The sequence below is a fragment of the Stenella coeruleoalba genome (assembly GCF_951394435.1).
Source record: "Stenella coeruleoalba genome assembly, chromosome: 19".
Taxonomy (NCBI): Eukaryota; Metazoa; Chordata; class Mammalia; order Artiodactyla; family Delphinidae; genus Stenella; species Stenella coeruleoalba.
In genome coordinates, this window is record NC_137165.1 from 46,664,173 (window position 1) to 46,680,043 (window position 15,871).

The 15,871-nt window shown below is 59.3% G+C and overlaps 1 protein-coding gene across 1 annotated transcript in view; it reads right to left on the reverse strand.

Moving 5' to 3' along the window:
* The window catches only part of SCN4A (sodium voltage-gated channel alpha subunit 4), a 45,422-nt gene that overhangs the window by 3,266 nt on the left and 26,285 nt on the right, over positions 1-15,871 (reverse strand). The window contains exons 13-24 of the mRNA XM_079903582.1: positions 14,097-14,270; positions 12,880-13,236; positions 7,252-7,743; positions 5,487-5,619; positions 4,644-4,798; positions 3,989-4,162; positions 3,771-3,893; positions 2,215-2,493; positions 1,875-1,928; positions 1,526-1,667; positions 885-982; positions 19-289 (exon numbers count right to left, since the gene is read on the reverse strand). Of these exons, the coding sequence (XP_079759708.1) occupies positions 19-289; positions 885-982; positions 1,526-1,667; positions 1,875-1,928; positions 2,215-2,493; positions 3,771-3,893; positions 3,989-4,162; positions 4,644-4,798; positions 5,487-5,619; positions 7,252-7,743; positions 12,880-13,236; positions 14,097-14,270 (2,452 nt within the window). The remainder of the gene's footprint in view (positions 1-18; positions 290-884; positions 983-1,525; positions 1,668-1,874; positions 1,929-2,214; positions 2,494-3,770; positions 3,894-3,988; positions 4,163-4,643; positions 4,799-5,486; positions 5,620-7,251; positions 7,744-12,879; positions 13,237-14,096; positions 14,271-15,871) is intronic.

Consider the following 15,871-nt stretch of genomic DNA (forward strand, 5'->3'; position numbering starts at 1 on the left):
CAGCCCGGCCCTGCTCACCCACAATGGACAGGATGACGACCACAAAGTCGAAGATGTTCCAGCCGATGGTGAAGTAGTATTGGCGCAGGGCCAACATCTTGAGCATGCACTCGCCCGTGAAGATGATGATGAAGACCATGTTGACGTTGTAGAGGATGTCCACTTTGAGCTGGCTCTGGTCATCCGTCTCCACCATCATGGTGACCATGTTGAGGCAGATGAGGATCATAATCGTGATGTCGAACGCCTGCTGCGTCACCAGGTCGTACACCATGCCCTGGATCTTGTTCTGCAGCAGGGATGCGAGTGCGGGGATGCACACCGAGGGGTGTGGGGGGCAGTGGTCAGGGCAGGACGTGGACCGGCAGAAGATGCAGGAGGACACGACAGCAATGACAGGGAGAGAGACAGAGAGAGAGGAGGTGTCAGGTCTTGTGGCAGAGTCGGCCAGGGCAGGGGCGGCGAGACCCCCCATCAGAACAGGCCAATCTGTGGGGTCCGCGGGCATCCTTCCTCACTCTGGGACCTTTCCTCCCCTCAAAGTCCCCCAGCAGCCCCTCATCCTTCTCCTGAAGTCATTGCTCACTGGGGGGCTGTCTGGACATCCTCTTCCTCCCCGTTCCAGGGGCCCTTGCCCCAGAGGCCACCAGTTGAAGAGCTGACTGGACACTGGGGAGCTGTGCAGGCCCAGGCAAAGGGTAAACTGATGACTGGAGTTTATCAGGCAGCTGCTGGCGCCCCTCCCGGCAGGTGGACCCAGCCTCACGCCAGGGACATAGCCTGGTGGGCAGAGCGCAGGCTGCGTTTTGCCCCCTGCCCGCCGTGGCCCCCTTAGGCAGGAGCCTCATACAGGCTGCAGGGGGAGGGGCCCGGAAGGCTGGTACCTGGGGCCGGGGAATTGGCTTCTGAGGCTTCTTGGAGCCAAGCTTCTTCATGGCGTTATAGTATTTCTTCTGTTCCTCCGTCATGAAGAGGTCTTTCCCTCCAAAGTATAGTGGGATGGGCCCGTAAGGTTGCGGTGGGGGGTGTCCTCCTTCTCACTTTCCAGGACCTCCCCCTTCTCACCTTCTCAGGCACCACCCTTAAAGCCACCCGCACCCCAGCAGGGGGGCCAGTGGGACTTGCCTGGAGCAGCCAGAGATGGGGGTCAAGGGAGGCAGGGGAAGGGGGACTCAGGGGCCCAGAGAAGGGAGGGGAGGGGACTGGGTGACCGACAGAGGCAAGGGGTCAGTGCAGCCTCACTGCCCGCTTTGGGCCACCTTCCATCAATGTCTCGTTGGGTCCTCAGAATGAGCCGGCATGGCAGGCGGCACGAACCTCATTCTGTACATAAGGAAACCGAGGTTCGAGGTGGCCACATCTCACTCGTCCAAGGCCGTCTGGTGGGATGTGAACCCAGCCTTGCTGAATCATGCCACCAGCCAGCGAGAGCACAGCAGGTGCAGGGGCAGCATTTGTGAACATAGGAAGGAAGGAGTGGACGGAGGGAGGGAGGACAGAGCCCGGGGAGGGGAGGGCTGGACACTTATCTTCTTCTTCTGCTGGTTGAAGTTGTCAATGATGACGCCAATGAAGAGGTTGAGGGTGAAGAAGGAGCCGAAGATGATGAAGATGACGAAATAGAGGTACATGTAGATGTTCACCTCGTACTGGGGCTGTTCCTCCTTCTGCAGGGGCCACAGGATGGGATGGGGTGGGCTGGGTGGGCTGGGGGCACAAGCTGCCTGCTCCCTGTTCCCTGTCGCACTGTGGGCCCATCCACCCCCAGGCTGTGGGGTCTCGGGGGCTCCTGAGGAGGCAGCATGGGGTGGGGATGGGTCTGAGTCCTCTCCCCTGGCTAACTCACCAGCCACATCTCGAGGACCCCCACTCACCTCCCGGGAGTCCACGGCTGCATACATGATGTCCATCCAGCCCTTGAAGGTGGCCTGAGAGAGTGTGGTTGGGTGTGAGGGGAGGGGGCTGCCCCCTGCTTCCATCCTTGAGTTTCCCTCCCTGCCCCCGCCTGGTCCTCCCCAGAGGCTGCCTGCCCTGAGCTCCCCTGGGGAGGCATCCAATAGAGACCGGAGAGGTATAGACACTACCTCTGGGTCCCACAGCCCTAGAGGCAGGGTGGGCGGCCCCCTAACAAGGAGCGGCAGGGCGCTCAGGTACAATGAGAATGCGGGGGCACCTCCATCCCAGCTTTGGGCAGGGGCAGCGGGTCACACTCACCACCTGCAGGAGGGAGAGGTAGCCCAGACCCACGTTGTCGTAGTTGACCTTGACGTTGAGCCAGCGGACCTGGCCCGTGTGCATCAGGCTCTCGCACTCGGACTTGTTGTTGACCTCGGAGATGTCGAACCTCTCGGAAGTGGTGGTGTTCATGCAGTAGTAGAACTTGCCGGCAAACAGGTTGACGCCCATGATACTGAAGATGAGCCAGAAGATGAGGCAGACGAGCAGCACATTCATGATGGAGGGGATGGCTCCCAGGAGGGCATTCACCACCACCTGGGGGCCAGGGAGGGGGTCACTTCCAGATCCTCTCCCAGGCAGGCAGGGACACCCAGTCTCCTCTGGGAGAGGGTTCCCACCCACAGTAACCAGGGGACCAGGCACAGTTGGGCCTTGTTGCGCAGGGAAGGCTTCCTGGAGGAGGGCCCATCTGAACCAGGCCTGGGGGAGAAGTCTGCTGGGCTTTACTTGGGGGCGGGGGGATGGTAAGCAAGGAGTAGGGGTAGTGGGTTGCCGGCCTGGTGGCTGAAGAGGGCTCTCCGCTTGGCTGGAGCTATCAGCCCAGAGTGGAGGCTGGGCTTCTCTGGAAGCAGCCCGGCCACGGGTCACCGGGCAGGAGACAAACACTCTTTCCTTGGCCCCCATAGGAAACTCAGTCCCCGTGACCTGTTCCCCTGCTCATCTGCTCGCAGGATTAGAGACACAGACCCAGAAAAGAAGCCAACAGAATCTTTGAAGCAGCAGGACCCTTGGGACTGGACTCCCGTGCACTGCCAGCGGTGGCCACCCAGGCCAACCTCATTATTTCAGGCTGAACTGAATCTGAGAATTGTCTGTTTTCAAGGAGAAACCGTTCCATGACCTCCAGACAAAGTGGGTGGCACAAGCCCGGTGATGCCCAGGGGAGCTCTACTCCTGGCTGGGGCACCAACCAGCTGCCAGGTCACTTTCACTCTGGTGCAGAGGGGTCCCGGCTCCAGGGGTGGGACGGCCCAGTGCTGGCTGGCCTCTTGCATGACCAGGAGGGAGCCCCCAGGCTCTGTGCACTGCTGACCTGCAACCAGCTGCTTCATGGAAGTTCGTCCCTCTAGCGTGGGTTTTGCTCCTAACAGACACCCCAACCCCCCACCCCCGCCCCTTGCCTGGGGAAGTCCCATTGGTCTTGCCCAAACCCCGTATTTACCTGTCACTTCCGCCCTCAAGGGCCTGAGGGAAGGGTGGGCAGGCTTGGAGTCCTGGGGGGCCCCAGTCTGAGGCTGGGGAGGGACACCTATAAACCCACAGACCTGCCTTCCTTTCTCTCCTCCTGCCTCGGTGCCCTCAGGGCCCTCCTGGGAGCTGCTGCAGCCTCTGCTGCCCCCAGTGGTGGAAGAGATGAGCGAAGGAGGGGGCTGAGGGCGGGAATGGGCACTTGGGCTGGTGTGGGAGGATGCCTGGGGACCTCCAGACCTGGACCCCTGGTGGTGGCCGGAGTACAGACACCCCCAGCCCCCTTCCAAGCTGTGTCTGCTCCCCCAGTCCTCAGCCCTACTCAGAGCCCCGTTGGCACCCACCCTCATGCCCTCGAATCTAGACAGTGCCCTCAGGGGACGCAGAGCCCTGAGTGTCCGCAGGGATTTGATGGGTCCCAGCTCCGAGTAGCCCAGCCAGTTGGCCACCAGGCTGATGATGGAGACCTGTAATGGGAGGGGAGGGTGGTCAGGGAGAGCAGGGCCTCAGCCACAAGGACCGCCTGGGATCTGAGTGGGGGCCGGGGGTGGGGCAGCCTCACATCCACGATGAGGAAGTCGAGCCAGCACCAGGCGTTGGTAAAGTACACCTTGAAGCCGTAGGCCACCCACTTGAGCAGCATCTCCATGATGAAGATGTAGGTGAAGACCTTGTCGGCGTATTCCAGGATGGTCCGGATGACCCGCCGCTGCTCGATGTAGATGTCCTCGAAGGCCTGGGGGCACCAGCAGGGCGGGGTGGTCGGGGCCCAAAGGAGGCCGGGGCAGCAGCCACGTCCCTACCTGCCAGGGGCTGCTGGTTCCCAGGGTTCTGGCACCGGGGCCAGGCGGGGGCAGACTCCCCGTGCCCATCATGCAGGTGAGCCAGTGAGTTCCCGGTGGGGAGAAGCCCCTCAGCTCCCCTTCCCCAGGCCTAATAATAGTAGCCCTCACTGGTCTGTCAGGGGGGGTTCACCTTGACACATCCTGCCCTCCCAACCCCCAGTTCCCAAGGCCTTCCCCACCTGATCCCCGGCCGGGACCTGTCAGCTAAGGATGCACAGGGATTCAGAGCCCATCTGTCTCTTTAAGAAAATTAACACAGTCTACAACACATCCTGGAAGCACTGGTGAGTTCTTTAGGATTCTCTGGGTTCGGGGCTGCCCAGGTCTGGCTCCTGCCTCTGCCCAGTGCCCGGTCCCCAGGGCAGCGCCTACCAAGGCTCCACTGCTGAGTAGGATCATGAAGACGATGAAGGTCTCAAACCAGTTGTGCTCAACGATCTTGAAGCAGGCCCTGCGCAGGGTCCACCACATCTTCCCTCGGCCCTGGGAGATGTCCACGTAGAGGCAGGGAAAGCGCTGCACACAGGCTGGGGAGGGACGGCGGCAGGGGCACCGGTCACGGGCCTGGGGGCCACCTTAGGAGGCACAGTCCCGCCACCTTCCCAGGATCCGCCCCCACCCCCTACACACACACAACCGCATGCAGACATTCCAGAGCACAGGGGTGCAGGCAGCCAGCACAGGGTGTAGAGCCGTCAGGCTGTCCCCGTCCTCCCCCACCTCGCCCAGGCAGCCTTCACTCTGCCACAGCCCAGGCCCTCCGGGCAAAAATGTCCCCGAGGGGCGAGGCAGGCCTCTCTCTGGCGGACGAAGCTGAGGAGGGGGACAGTCTTAGAGCAGCCACAGCGGAGCGCCTGCTTCGAGCGGTGCTGGCCACACTCGGGGCTCTGTGGGGATTCTGCACAGCAGCCCTCGGGCTGACGCTACTGTCACCTACCGCCGACACTGCAGGGGTCAGAGGTTCAGGGACTGGGAGGCATCCCCAGCTCTGACACCCCTTCCCAGCATTCTATTCTCCTGGGGTGCCACAGGGCAGGGCAGGAGAGCATCAGAGGAAGAAGGCCCTGCCTGCTTTTGGTGATGCGTGTGTCCCCGAGATGTCCCCAAGGGGGCAATGGGCTGGGGCTGCTGCCGGCCTCGGGCCCCTTACGGGGTCTGCCGGGCTGGGGGAGGCGCCCAGGAGAGGTGGGGTCACACACGCGGGCTGGCCCTCACCCTCGGTGAAGCACTCCTCAGGCTGCTCCCCCTCAGGGCTCTCCTCGGCCTGTTCCTCGGGGTCCTCCTCGGGGGGCTTGTAGTCGGCAGTGCTGCAGACGGAGGAGTTCCCGTCGAGGGGCTGCAGCGGCTTCTGCAGAGGCCACAGGGTCACGTGACCCCGGGCCCTCCCACAAGGTGGGGCGGGGGAGGTCAAGATGGGAGACCAGAAGGGAGAAGGGAACGAGAGGGTGGAGCAGACTCATTCATTCCTTCATTCATTCAGCCCTGGGGCCTAGGCAGAAGAACCACAGGCCTTGGTCCTGCCCTTGGAGTGGGACAGGGATGAGGCCTGGGGAAGGAAGGGGATGAGCATGGAGCAAAGTCCGAGCCTTCCTATCCTCAGGGTCGGTTTGGCTGAGAAATCCAAAAAGGATGGAAATTTTTCTGCAGCCGAAGCTCCAGCCTGGGGCCAAGGGAACCTAACTGGGAGTGGGTTGGGTGGGACGGCTGGTGCTCCAGCCTGGCCAGGCCTCTCCCATCTCCTCCCGGTGCTGCACCTAGGCCGGCCTCCTGCCCCCAGTCTCCACCCCTCAAGGGGCCCCCTTCATGGCTGGGGGGGAGGCCCCTGAACAGGGTAGCCTGGAGGGGCAGGGGGCGGCTGTCAGGACAGTGGCCAGAAAACCAGGGAGGGCCTTGTGCCCAGACGACAGAAAGGGAAACCGAGGCACCGGGCGTTAGGTTGGGCACGGCACCCGATGAGCCACATGCCCTGCCCGTGCACCCCCACTCCCACAGCCCCCCGGGAGCCGTACTTGTTTCCCCGTGAGAGTCCCCGGAGCCTTGGCCCCGGCTGCTGTCCAGCCCTCCTCCACCCGCTCTCCTCAGAGCGAAGTTGCTGCCACATTTCCCCGGGTATTTATAGCTTGGCAGGCGCTCGGCCCCTGGTAAGTCAGTGTGCCATGTATTCGGGGGAAACAAGGAGTCAAGAGCTTCCAGGGCAAAGTTTACTCAGGCTCTGGTGCCAGCGGGGCCCTCGCCGATAGGGTTGGGACGGGCAGGGGGCCCCGCCCGAGCTGCAGGGTGGGCGAGGGGGCTCAGCCTGAGCTTCTGGGGGCGACCACCAGGGCCTCCCCCACCCTCGCAGGAGAGGGGAACCTCAACCCAGCAGCAGGCCCCCTGCATGGGGGAGGGGGGGTAGCGGCTCCAGCTCCCGGCTCTCTGTTCCCCTTGAACCCAACCCTACTGGGCCCCTGACCCCTCTCCTCAGCCCAGACCTGGCACTTTGGCCCACACTCGGAGGTTGGGACCAGCCCTCCAGGTGGGGTCTAAACAGAAACAGATGATAATGGCAAGGACTTGGCAGGAGCTTCAAACCCAGAGGGGGTTTAAGAGAGGCCTCTGGGATTCCGGCCCTGGAGCTAGGGTGCCTCAGGTGAGAACATGCTGTCTCAGAGCGCCACCTGCTGGGGAGAGGGGACCCAGGTGGAGTTGTGGGGCAGGGGTGAAGGGAATGGCCTAGGGTATTAGGACAGGCAGGGCATGCCATAATAATTGTATTAATAGTAATAACAGCCACCGTTCACAGAGAGCTGACTGTGCTTTGCACACAGCATCTCATCTAATGCTCACAGTAATGCCACAGGGTAGGTACCATTACCCCATTTTATAGATGGAGAAACTGAGGCTTGGAGAGGATTTGTGCCATGTTCAAGGTCACACAAAAATGTAGAGTCATGTCTGCCTGACTCCCGATCCCTCGATCCAGGCTCTGCGACAGGCTCACCTTGCCATCCTCAGGCTCTGAGAAGGTGTCCGTTTCCTCCTCTGTGGGCATCTCCAGGTCAGACTCCTCGGAGGCGATGGGCACGTGGATGGTCAGGTAGGGGTTGTTGATGAAGTTGAGGTGGTCCAGCTCAATGCTGGGGGGAGGGCCATCAGCCAGGCCCATGTGGTTCAGGATATGATTGTCCTTCTTGAGGTCCTTGTTTTCATCCTCCTCGGGCGGTAGCTCCTTCTTCTCGTCTTCTGAGACACTTTCCCCAGCCTCGCCGGCCTCGCCAGCCTCCCCAGTCCCCCCGAGGCTGAGCATGATAACCTTGGGGCTCAGGATCTTGCCATGCAGCAGCCCCACGAGGAAGGCTTTGGCGAAGCCGACACCCCACTTGATGCGCGTGACGGCGATCTGCAGGTTGTTCATCTCGCCATCCTCGTCCGAGGCCGCCAGGCTGTCGGCGCTGAAGGAGCTGAGCAGCAGGGCCAAGAAGAGGTTCAGGACCTGGGAAGCAGGGGTTGGGGGGAGCCTGCGCTCAGCCTCTAGGCCCCTGAGGGTGCCACCTTCAGCCAGCACGAGGGGCCTCGGGTCTCCTGATCAGACCCACCTCATGGTGGGCTGTTAAGAGGACGTCACCTTACAGAACCCTCACAACTTCTTGTGAAGGTGAGGAGTGCTACTGTCACGCCCACTTTACAGATAGGGAAACTGAGTCTTACGCACATGATAGGACTCTGCTGACCAAGGCAGAGGCAGGGTTCGGGGAGGCCCACTGAGTGACAGGGACTCTTTCTATGACTCTGTCCTCCACCTCCACTGCCAGGGGATGTGGAACAAAAAACAGGACTCCTGTCTCCAAGCTTCCAGGACTTCTTGGTAGGCTGAATCTTTTGAGCCTTCTTCTCTTGTCTGGTAAGTGGGACTTTTTTTTTTTTTTTTTTTTTGCGGTACGCGGGCCTCTCACTGCTGTGGCCTCTCCCGCTGCGGAGCACAGGCTCCGGACGCGCAGGCTCAGCGGCCATGGCTCACGGGCCCAGCCACTCCGCGGCATGTGGGATCTTCCTGGACCAGGGCACGAACCTGTGTCCCCTGCATCAGCAGGCAGACTCTCAACCACTGCGCCACCAGGGAAGCCCTAAATGGGACTTTTAATAGACCCTGTGCTCCCGATACCCAGATGCATGTCCCCTGTTGCTGTAGAAGGGGCGTCTCACCTACCACTGTTCACTGCCTTTTCTTCCTTTGGGGTTCCCTGCTCCACCGGGTTCTCTTCTCTTAGCCCCACTGAAAGGGACTTCAGAGGCTACTGGTCTACCCGCGTCAACTTTATTTTCCAGTGGACAGACATTTACTGAGCCCCTCCCACTGTGTGTAGAAGCAAGTGGTCTGTTTGCCCTCCGCCTAGAGACAGACATTTGATCAGACAAATACAATGCAGTGGGTATGCACAAAGCAGAGACTGGGGTGCACAGGTTTTGAAACCACGCTGCTTGGCTTTGAACCCCAGTTTACTAGCCGTGTGTCCTGAGGCAAGTCCTATCACTGCTCTGTGCCTCAGTTTCCTCATTTGTACAATGGCGATGGTTCCAATACCTACCTCCTCACATTGTTGTGAGGATTAAAAGGTCAATACGAGTAGAGCACACAGTAGGCACTCAGAACTTGTTGGCTGTTATGTGTGTGGTAACAGAAGACTCTACAAGGTACAGGGAGGAGTGTGATTAACTCTGAGGCCAGCTCAGCACTTTATGACTGAGGAAACTGAGTCCCAGAGAGGTGGAGTGACTTGCCTGAGGACAAACAGCACAGTCAGAACTAGAACCCCGGTTTCCAATCCTTGTACAACTTTAGAGGACATCATTTATTTGGACTACAGTGTGAATGGATACCCCAGCGGCTACCCAATGCAGTGGCCCTGACTTCCACCAGCTTACTCCCACCCCAGGGCAGTGAGGAGGAAGGTACAGCCTGGCTGGGGTGGGGGTCCTGTCTCCTGTCAACCAGAGGCAGGTATTACTCTGGGGGTCTCAGGGTGGGGCTGTATGAGTGGACATGAGGAAGTAGGGCCGACTGTACTACGCCATTTTCTATAGGACTTGAGTATCCTCAGACTTTGGAATCTGCAGGGTGTCCTGGAACCGATCCCCTGAGATACCAAGGGAGGACTGTAATGTGAATCTCCCACCCTTGGCCATCTTCTCCATGCATCTCACTGTCTGGCCTTCACCAGTGTCCTCCAAAGTCTTTTTGTCATTGTCTTAACTATCATGTTGACATAATATCTTTAAAATATAGGGACTTCCCTGGTGGCGCAGTGGTTGGGAGTCCGCCTGCCGATGCAGGGGCGCGGGTTCGTGCCCCGGTCCGGGAAGATCCCACATGCTGCAGAGCGGCTGGGCCCGTGGGCCGTGGCTGCTGGGCCTGCGCGTCTGGAGCCTGTGCTCCGCAACGGGAGAGGCCACAGCGGTGAGATGCCCGCATACCACAAAAAAAAAAAAAAAAAAAAAAAAAAAAAAATATATATATATATATATATATATATATATATATAGAGAGAGAGAGAGAGAGAGAGAGAGAGAGAGAGAGAGAGAGAGAGACACATCCCTGGTGGCACAGTGGTTAAGAATCTGCCTGTCAATGCAGGGGACACGGTTTCGAGCCCTGGCCTGGGAAGATCCCACATGCCGAGGAACAACTAAGCCCGTGCGCCACAACTACTGAGCCCACGAGCCACAACTACCAAAGCCCACGCGCCTAGAGCCCGTGCTCCACAACAAGAGAAGTCACTGCAATGAGAAGCCCATGCACCGCAATGAAGAGTAGCTCCCGCTCGCCGCAACCAGAAAAAGCCTGCACACAGCAACCAAGACCCAACGCAGCCAAAAATAAAAATAAATAAAAAATTTTTTAAAATGTGGTCTAAAAAAAAAATATATATATATATATAGTATATTGTATATCTTCTCTCTGGGAGAATGTGCTGGCGGTATTTGTCTCCACTGCCGTGCCTTCTAGCTACTTTTCTGCCTTTGCCCCCCACCAAAATTTACTGGTTTTTCTTTCCCTCTTTGGCGGGAGGTGTCCAGTTGCCAGAAACACATCTGAGATGGGAATTAGCTGCTCTCTGGGTCAGCAGGGTTTGCACACGGCTCCTGCCTGGGACAGAAATAGCTGCCTCGGGCCAGGCATGGGGGGTGGGTTGGAGGGAAGGGGGACTGACAGCAAGTTCCCCTGGGGGGCTCTGAGGGGTGGGTTCCTCATGCCCTGGTCATTTCCTCTTCTTCACAGTAGCCCCAAGGTACCATGGACGCAGGGGACCTGGGTCCCCACACACCATGGTGGGGTGCTCCGGTGCCCTCTGGCAGACACTTGCTTCCATGAGGCCTGGGAGGGTGGTGGGCAGGGACAGTGCCCAAGGAGCTGGCAGTGCCACCCCCCTTGGTCACTCCGCTTCCTCTGAGCAAAGTGGGAGAGCCACAGAGCTGGGCCGGAGAAGGGCATCAGGGTGGGTAGGTGTGTGTGTCTGTGTGTGTGTGCATGTGTGTGTGACGGGAGGGTGCGGGTGCACACACACAGAGGCAGTGCAGTGCAGTGGTTCCAGACTCTGGGGCAAGACTGCTTGGGTTCAAATCCTGCACAGGTTACTAATCAACCTCCCAGAGACTTTGCTCGACAGAACAGCACGGCCCTCATAGGGGTGGTGAGCATTAAGAGATCAATACCAGGAAAGTGCTCAGAATGCTGAATAAACATGAGTAGACGTCAAGCTGTCATCGCCGGCACTGCTGATGCTAACCTCATCATTGGTACCATTGCTGCTGGTATTGACGCTATTGCTATTGGAGTTACACAGACCCAGGTTCTAGTCCAGGCTCCGTTTCGCACTAGCTGTGTGGTTCTGGGCTGTGCCTCCTGGATGCACAGAGCCAACATTACCTGCCGTGCAGGGTCGTCAAGAGCATTAGGGATAATACACGTAAAGCCCCTGGCACAGGAACCGGCACGTGGCAGAGCCCAACACCAGGAGTGTGATGCTGGTTGGTGATAGGTACTGTATCCGCCACTGCTCCCCCGACGCCTGTAACATTCGGACTCCCCTGGCCTCTTGGGCCAAGTGCTTTGCCGCTAAGCACTTGAAATGTGTCATGTAATCCTTACGACCACCCAGTGGAGTAGGTCACCACTCCCATCATCCCCATTTTCCAGATGAGAAAAACTGAGGCCAGAGAGAAATAACTTGCTCAAGGTTTCCCAGTCATCAGGTGGCAAAGTAGGGGCCTGAAATGTTTTTGAGTTTACACACACACAGACAGAAACCCCCTGCAGACCCTTTTAGTTACCTCCAGGCCCTTAAACTTGCCCTTACAAACTTCTACTGAGAGCCTGCTCCCACGCACCCATCCCGAATCCTGCCCCAAAGTTCTGCTGGGACATCTGCCCTCACTCTCCATCTTCCCTCACTCTCCCCACTCCCTAAGACCCCCCTCCCAGGAGCCACCAGCCTGGGTTCTGCTGTCTGGCTGTCCCTGGGGGCTTGGGACCCCCTCCCACGGTCCCCTCCTCAGTCAAGGTGACATCCCCCACCGCCAGTCCGTCCCTGCCCCCAGCCGGAGCTCAGCCGTATCTGAGAAGCGCTGACCCAGCAGCTCAAGGATTCCACAGGCCTTTGCGGAACATGGGGACGTGTGTCTTCCCACCCCCTGTTGCCCGGGGCAGCGTTGGCCACCACAGGGGGCAGCTGGGCACAGCTCTCCTCGCAGGAGTGACCCCACCCCAAGAAGGGGAGGAGCAGAGTCGGCAGGGTGAGGGGAGATGTCTCCCCCGGCCCCAGCCACGGAAATTCTGGTTAGCTGGGCCATGGCCTCACACCCCGTTTCTCATGGGCCCCTGCACCTCCTTCCCTGCACCAGCCCCGCATACAGAAAGTGGCAGGATGGGTGCAGCCCATGCCACCTCCAGATCCTCCCAGTGCCCATGGCCTAGTTCCTGGGGACAGAGGGTGAGAGGGTAGGAGGACAAAAGGGCCAGGAGTTCCTGGTACCAACCCCACACTGTGCCTTCTGCGGTCACAGTCAATCCTCCCGGCCACCCCCTGAGGGGCCTACCATTTTTCTTCCACGTGAAGTTAGAGAACTCAGCCAACCAGAGAGCAGTGGTTCGTTCAAGGTCACATAGACAGCAGAGGAGCCGGGACTGCAACATGGGTCAGTCTGACTCCAGTTATCATGTTACTTTACCCAAAACACTAGGTCTCAACAGTACTACTCGCAGTGTGGTCCCTGTACCAGAGGCAGTGACATCACCCAGAGCTCATTAGAAATGCCGGTTCCTGGGCCACGGCTCAGAGCTGCTGCACCTGACTCTGGGGCATGGGGCCTGGAATCTAGGTTTTGAGAAACTCCCAGGTGATTCCTAAGCAGGTTAAAATTTGAGAGCCACTGAGTTAAACCATACAAAACTGCCATTTGGGGGCTGGGGTTAGGTAGAAAACAAGCATCGGCGGTGTCACACAGCGTAACCTCATGGGAAAAGGGCCCTTCAGCGACAGCCTGATTTAAAGGAAGTAAAGGCATGGACACACGTTGGACACTTGGATGTCCTGGGCGAGGGTGGGGGAGCCACCCAGCCGACCTTACTCACCACCAGGTTGCCGATGACCATGACCATGAGGAAGACGGTGAGGCACATGGCCTGGCCGGCCACCTCCATGCAGTCCCACATGGTCTCGATCCACTCCCCGCACAGGATGCGGAAGACGATGAGGAAGGAGTGGAAGAAGTCGTGCATGTGCCAGCGGGGCAGGTTGCAGTCCGCGGCGATCTTGCACACGCACTCCTTGTAGCTCTTGCCGAACAGCTGCATGCCCACCACGGCGAAGATGAACACGATGATGGCCAGCACCAGCGTCAGGTTGCCCAGCGCCCCCACCGAGTTGCCGATGATCTTGATGAGCATGTTCAGTGTTGGCCACGACTTGGCCAGCTTGAAGACCCGCAGCTGCCGGGCAGGGGGAGGGCAGGGGCCGGTGAGGCCCGGGGACCCCTGGCCCAGCCCCAAGAGAGCCCCATCCTTAGAGGAGAAAGAGCGGTTCCCTGACCAGGGATTGAACCCAGGCCCTCCGCAGCGAGAGCGTAGAGTCCTAACCACTGGACCACCAGGGAATTCCCAGAATGAACAGCTCAACTCCCACCCACTGAGGGATGCAAGGCCTCAGTTTACCTCTCTATGAAATGGGAATGCTCACATCCTACCACCTCATCCTCTTTGAGTGATCAAAAGAAAGAGTCCTTATCTCTTAAATATACAGGCTGAAGTATTTGCAAGTGAAATGAAATCTCGGGATTTGCTTTAAGATGTTCCCCACAGAAAAATTGGGGGGACAGATAAAACAAGAACTATAGAATGTTGACAGCTGTTGGAGCCGGGTGAAAGGTACACAGAGGTGTAGCTCACCTCCTCTATACTTCTGTGGATGCATGAGAGGTCCCTAGGGGGTAGTGGAAAGGATGCTAAGTCGGAGTCCCAATTCCACTACTGACGCACTTCCGGAGCCTCAGCTTCCAGCTCTGCAATATGGGTCGAAGTCCCCACCCCACTGCCACCCAAGGTCACTTAGGAGTCAAGCCCAAATGTCAGCTCCTGGGCTGTCATTTTGGTCCCCCAGCAGCTCTGTGCGATAAGGGGGAGGGCACCTTTCTCCTTTTTTCCAGTAAGAAAGGTTCTAAGAGGCAGCGTGGTGACCAAAGGGCAGAGGGGGCTTTACTTCCAGCCCTCTGGCTTCTTGGAGGCTTCTCCTCCTTTCCCCCAGGCATCCTCACCACACCCTTCCCCAGCCCGGGGGCCAGGGCCTCACGCACCAGACGGAAGGAGCGGAGCACCGACAGCCCCTGCACATTGGCCAGGCCCAGTTCCACCAGGCTGAGGGTGACGATGATACTGTCGAAGATGTTCCAGCCCTGCTGGAAGTACTCGTAGGGGTCCATGGCGATGAGCTTCAGCACCATCTCTGCTGTGAAGATGCCCGTGAAGACCTGCAGGGTGGGGTGCAGCCCCCGTCATAGAGCCTCAGGGGCACAGGACCTCGGGAGTCCCCAGCCCCACTCCCACCTCCAGGGCTCGAGGGGAGGGTGACAGAGCCCTGGGGGTGCAAGCAGTGGTACCCACGGCCCACAGATGTGTGTATGTGAGTGAGTGAGGAGCGGAACGACCATGCCACAGGGCAGAGTGGGAACCACTCAGACGCCGGGGCCCGTCCATTCCTGGCCTTGTGACTGTTGGCCTGTCACGTGACTTCCTGGGGCCTCAGCCCAATCATAATAATATTCAGCACTCATAGAGCGTGCTGTCGTTCACATTGTGACCTTATGGGTATCCCAGCCTCTGTGAGGTTGGGAGGAATGATCGCGCTCATCCCAGAAATGAGAAACTGAGGCTCAGAGAGGCCAGCAGCAAGCACCTAGAAGCACGTCTCAAGCCAGGTCTTGGGGGGGCTTAGTCCAGTGTCCTGTCCCTACACCCTACAGCCTCTCTACCCTGGTTGGCTGGGGTCCCAGGACCCAGAAAATCTTGGTGGCTTTGGAAGTCTAAGGCAGGGCCCCAAAGAGGATGAAGCAGAGGATCAGTGAGAAGCCAGAGCTGAGCCCCCAGAGCCCTGGACTTGTCTGAGAGCTGCAGAACCTCTAAAAGCTCCCTGGGCACAGTCCCCCTCCTGCCGGGCACCAGCTGCCCCGGGCCCACAGCCTGCCCGGGCACATGCTGAGCCCCGCCCAGGAGCTGTCCCTGCCCGTAGCAGGTGCCCAGACAGCAGCAGAGTGTGGGCAGGGGGTGGGCAGGCGGCGGGCCGGGCCCATCACACACACCCCAGCAGCTGCACCGCGGGTCCAGAGCACACCCTTGCTCCTCCAGCCCGGCCTGGCCATGGCCACCTCGGGTATCTCCGTGGGGTGGACGTGCCTGCCTCGCGGGCTGGGGAGTCCAGGGTCTGATTCCTGTGCCGCCCACCCAGTCCTCGTCCTGCCCCAGGCCCCAAATCTGACTCTTCCTGGGCTCCCCACGCCTCAGGAGAGGGGGAGCATCTCGCCCATTCGCCATCCTGGAAAGATTGCAAAGGCAATTGGGAAGGGTGGGGCTGGACTGGAGGAGGAGGCAGCTTTTTCCCTTTGTCAGGCTCCACAGGGGCTGGCAACGAGGTGATAATGCTTCTAATGGGCAGGGATAAGCAGGCGGATCAGTGTGTGTCAACAATAGCAGAGCAGAAAGGGCTGGAGGGGGAGCTGGCCCGGCCAGGCCAGAGAAATGGCAGCGGGCAGGGGGGCTCGGGGCTGGGGGCCTATGCCCTGGGGCCTCCAGGGTGAGCGGGGGCCTCTTGAGCCTGGGTGCCCATGGCTCTATGCCCCCACTTCCAGGTCCCTTTGTCCCTCTTAGGCCCACAACAACCTCTGAAAGTGGAGAGACTTGCCATCCAGCCACCCCCATACCTCTATGCTCTCACTCCCCCATCTCTGCCTCCAGGGCATGGCCTGGACCCCAAAGCCCCTGAAATCCTGATCATAAGAGGTCAAGCACCTCATCCCTATTCTATCTGCCCCCAAGTACCCTAAAACCCAAATTCCACGTCCCATGGGTCACCCCA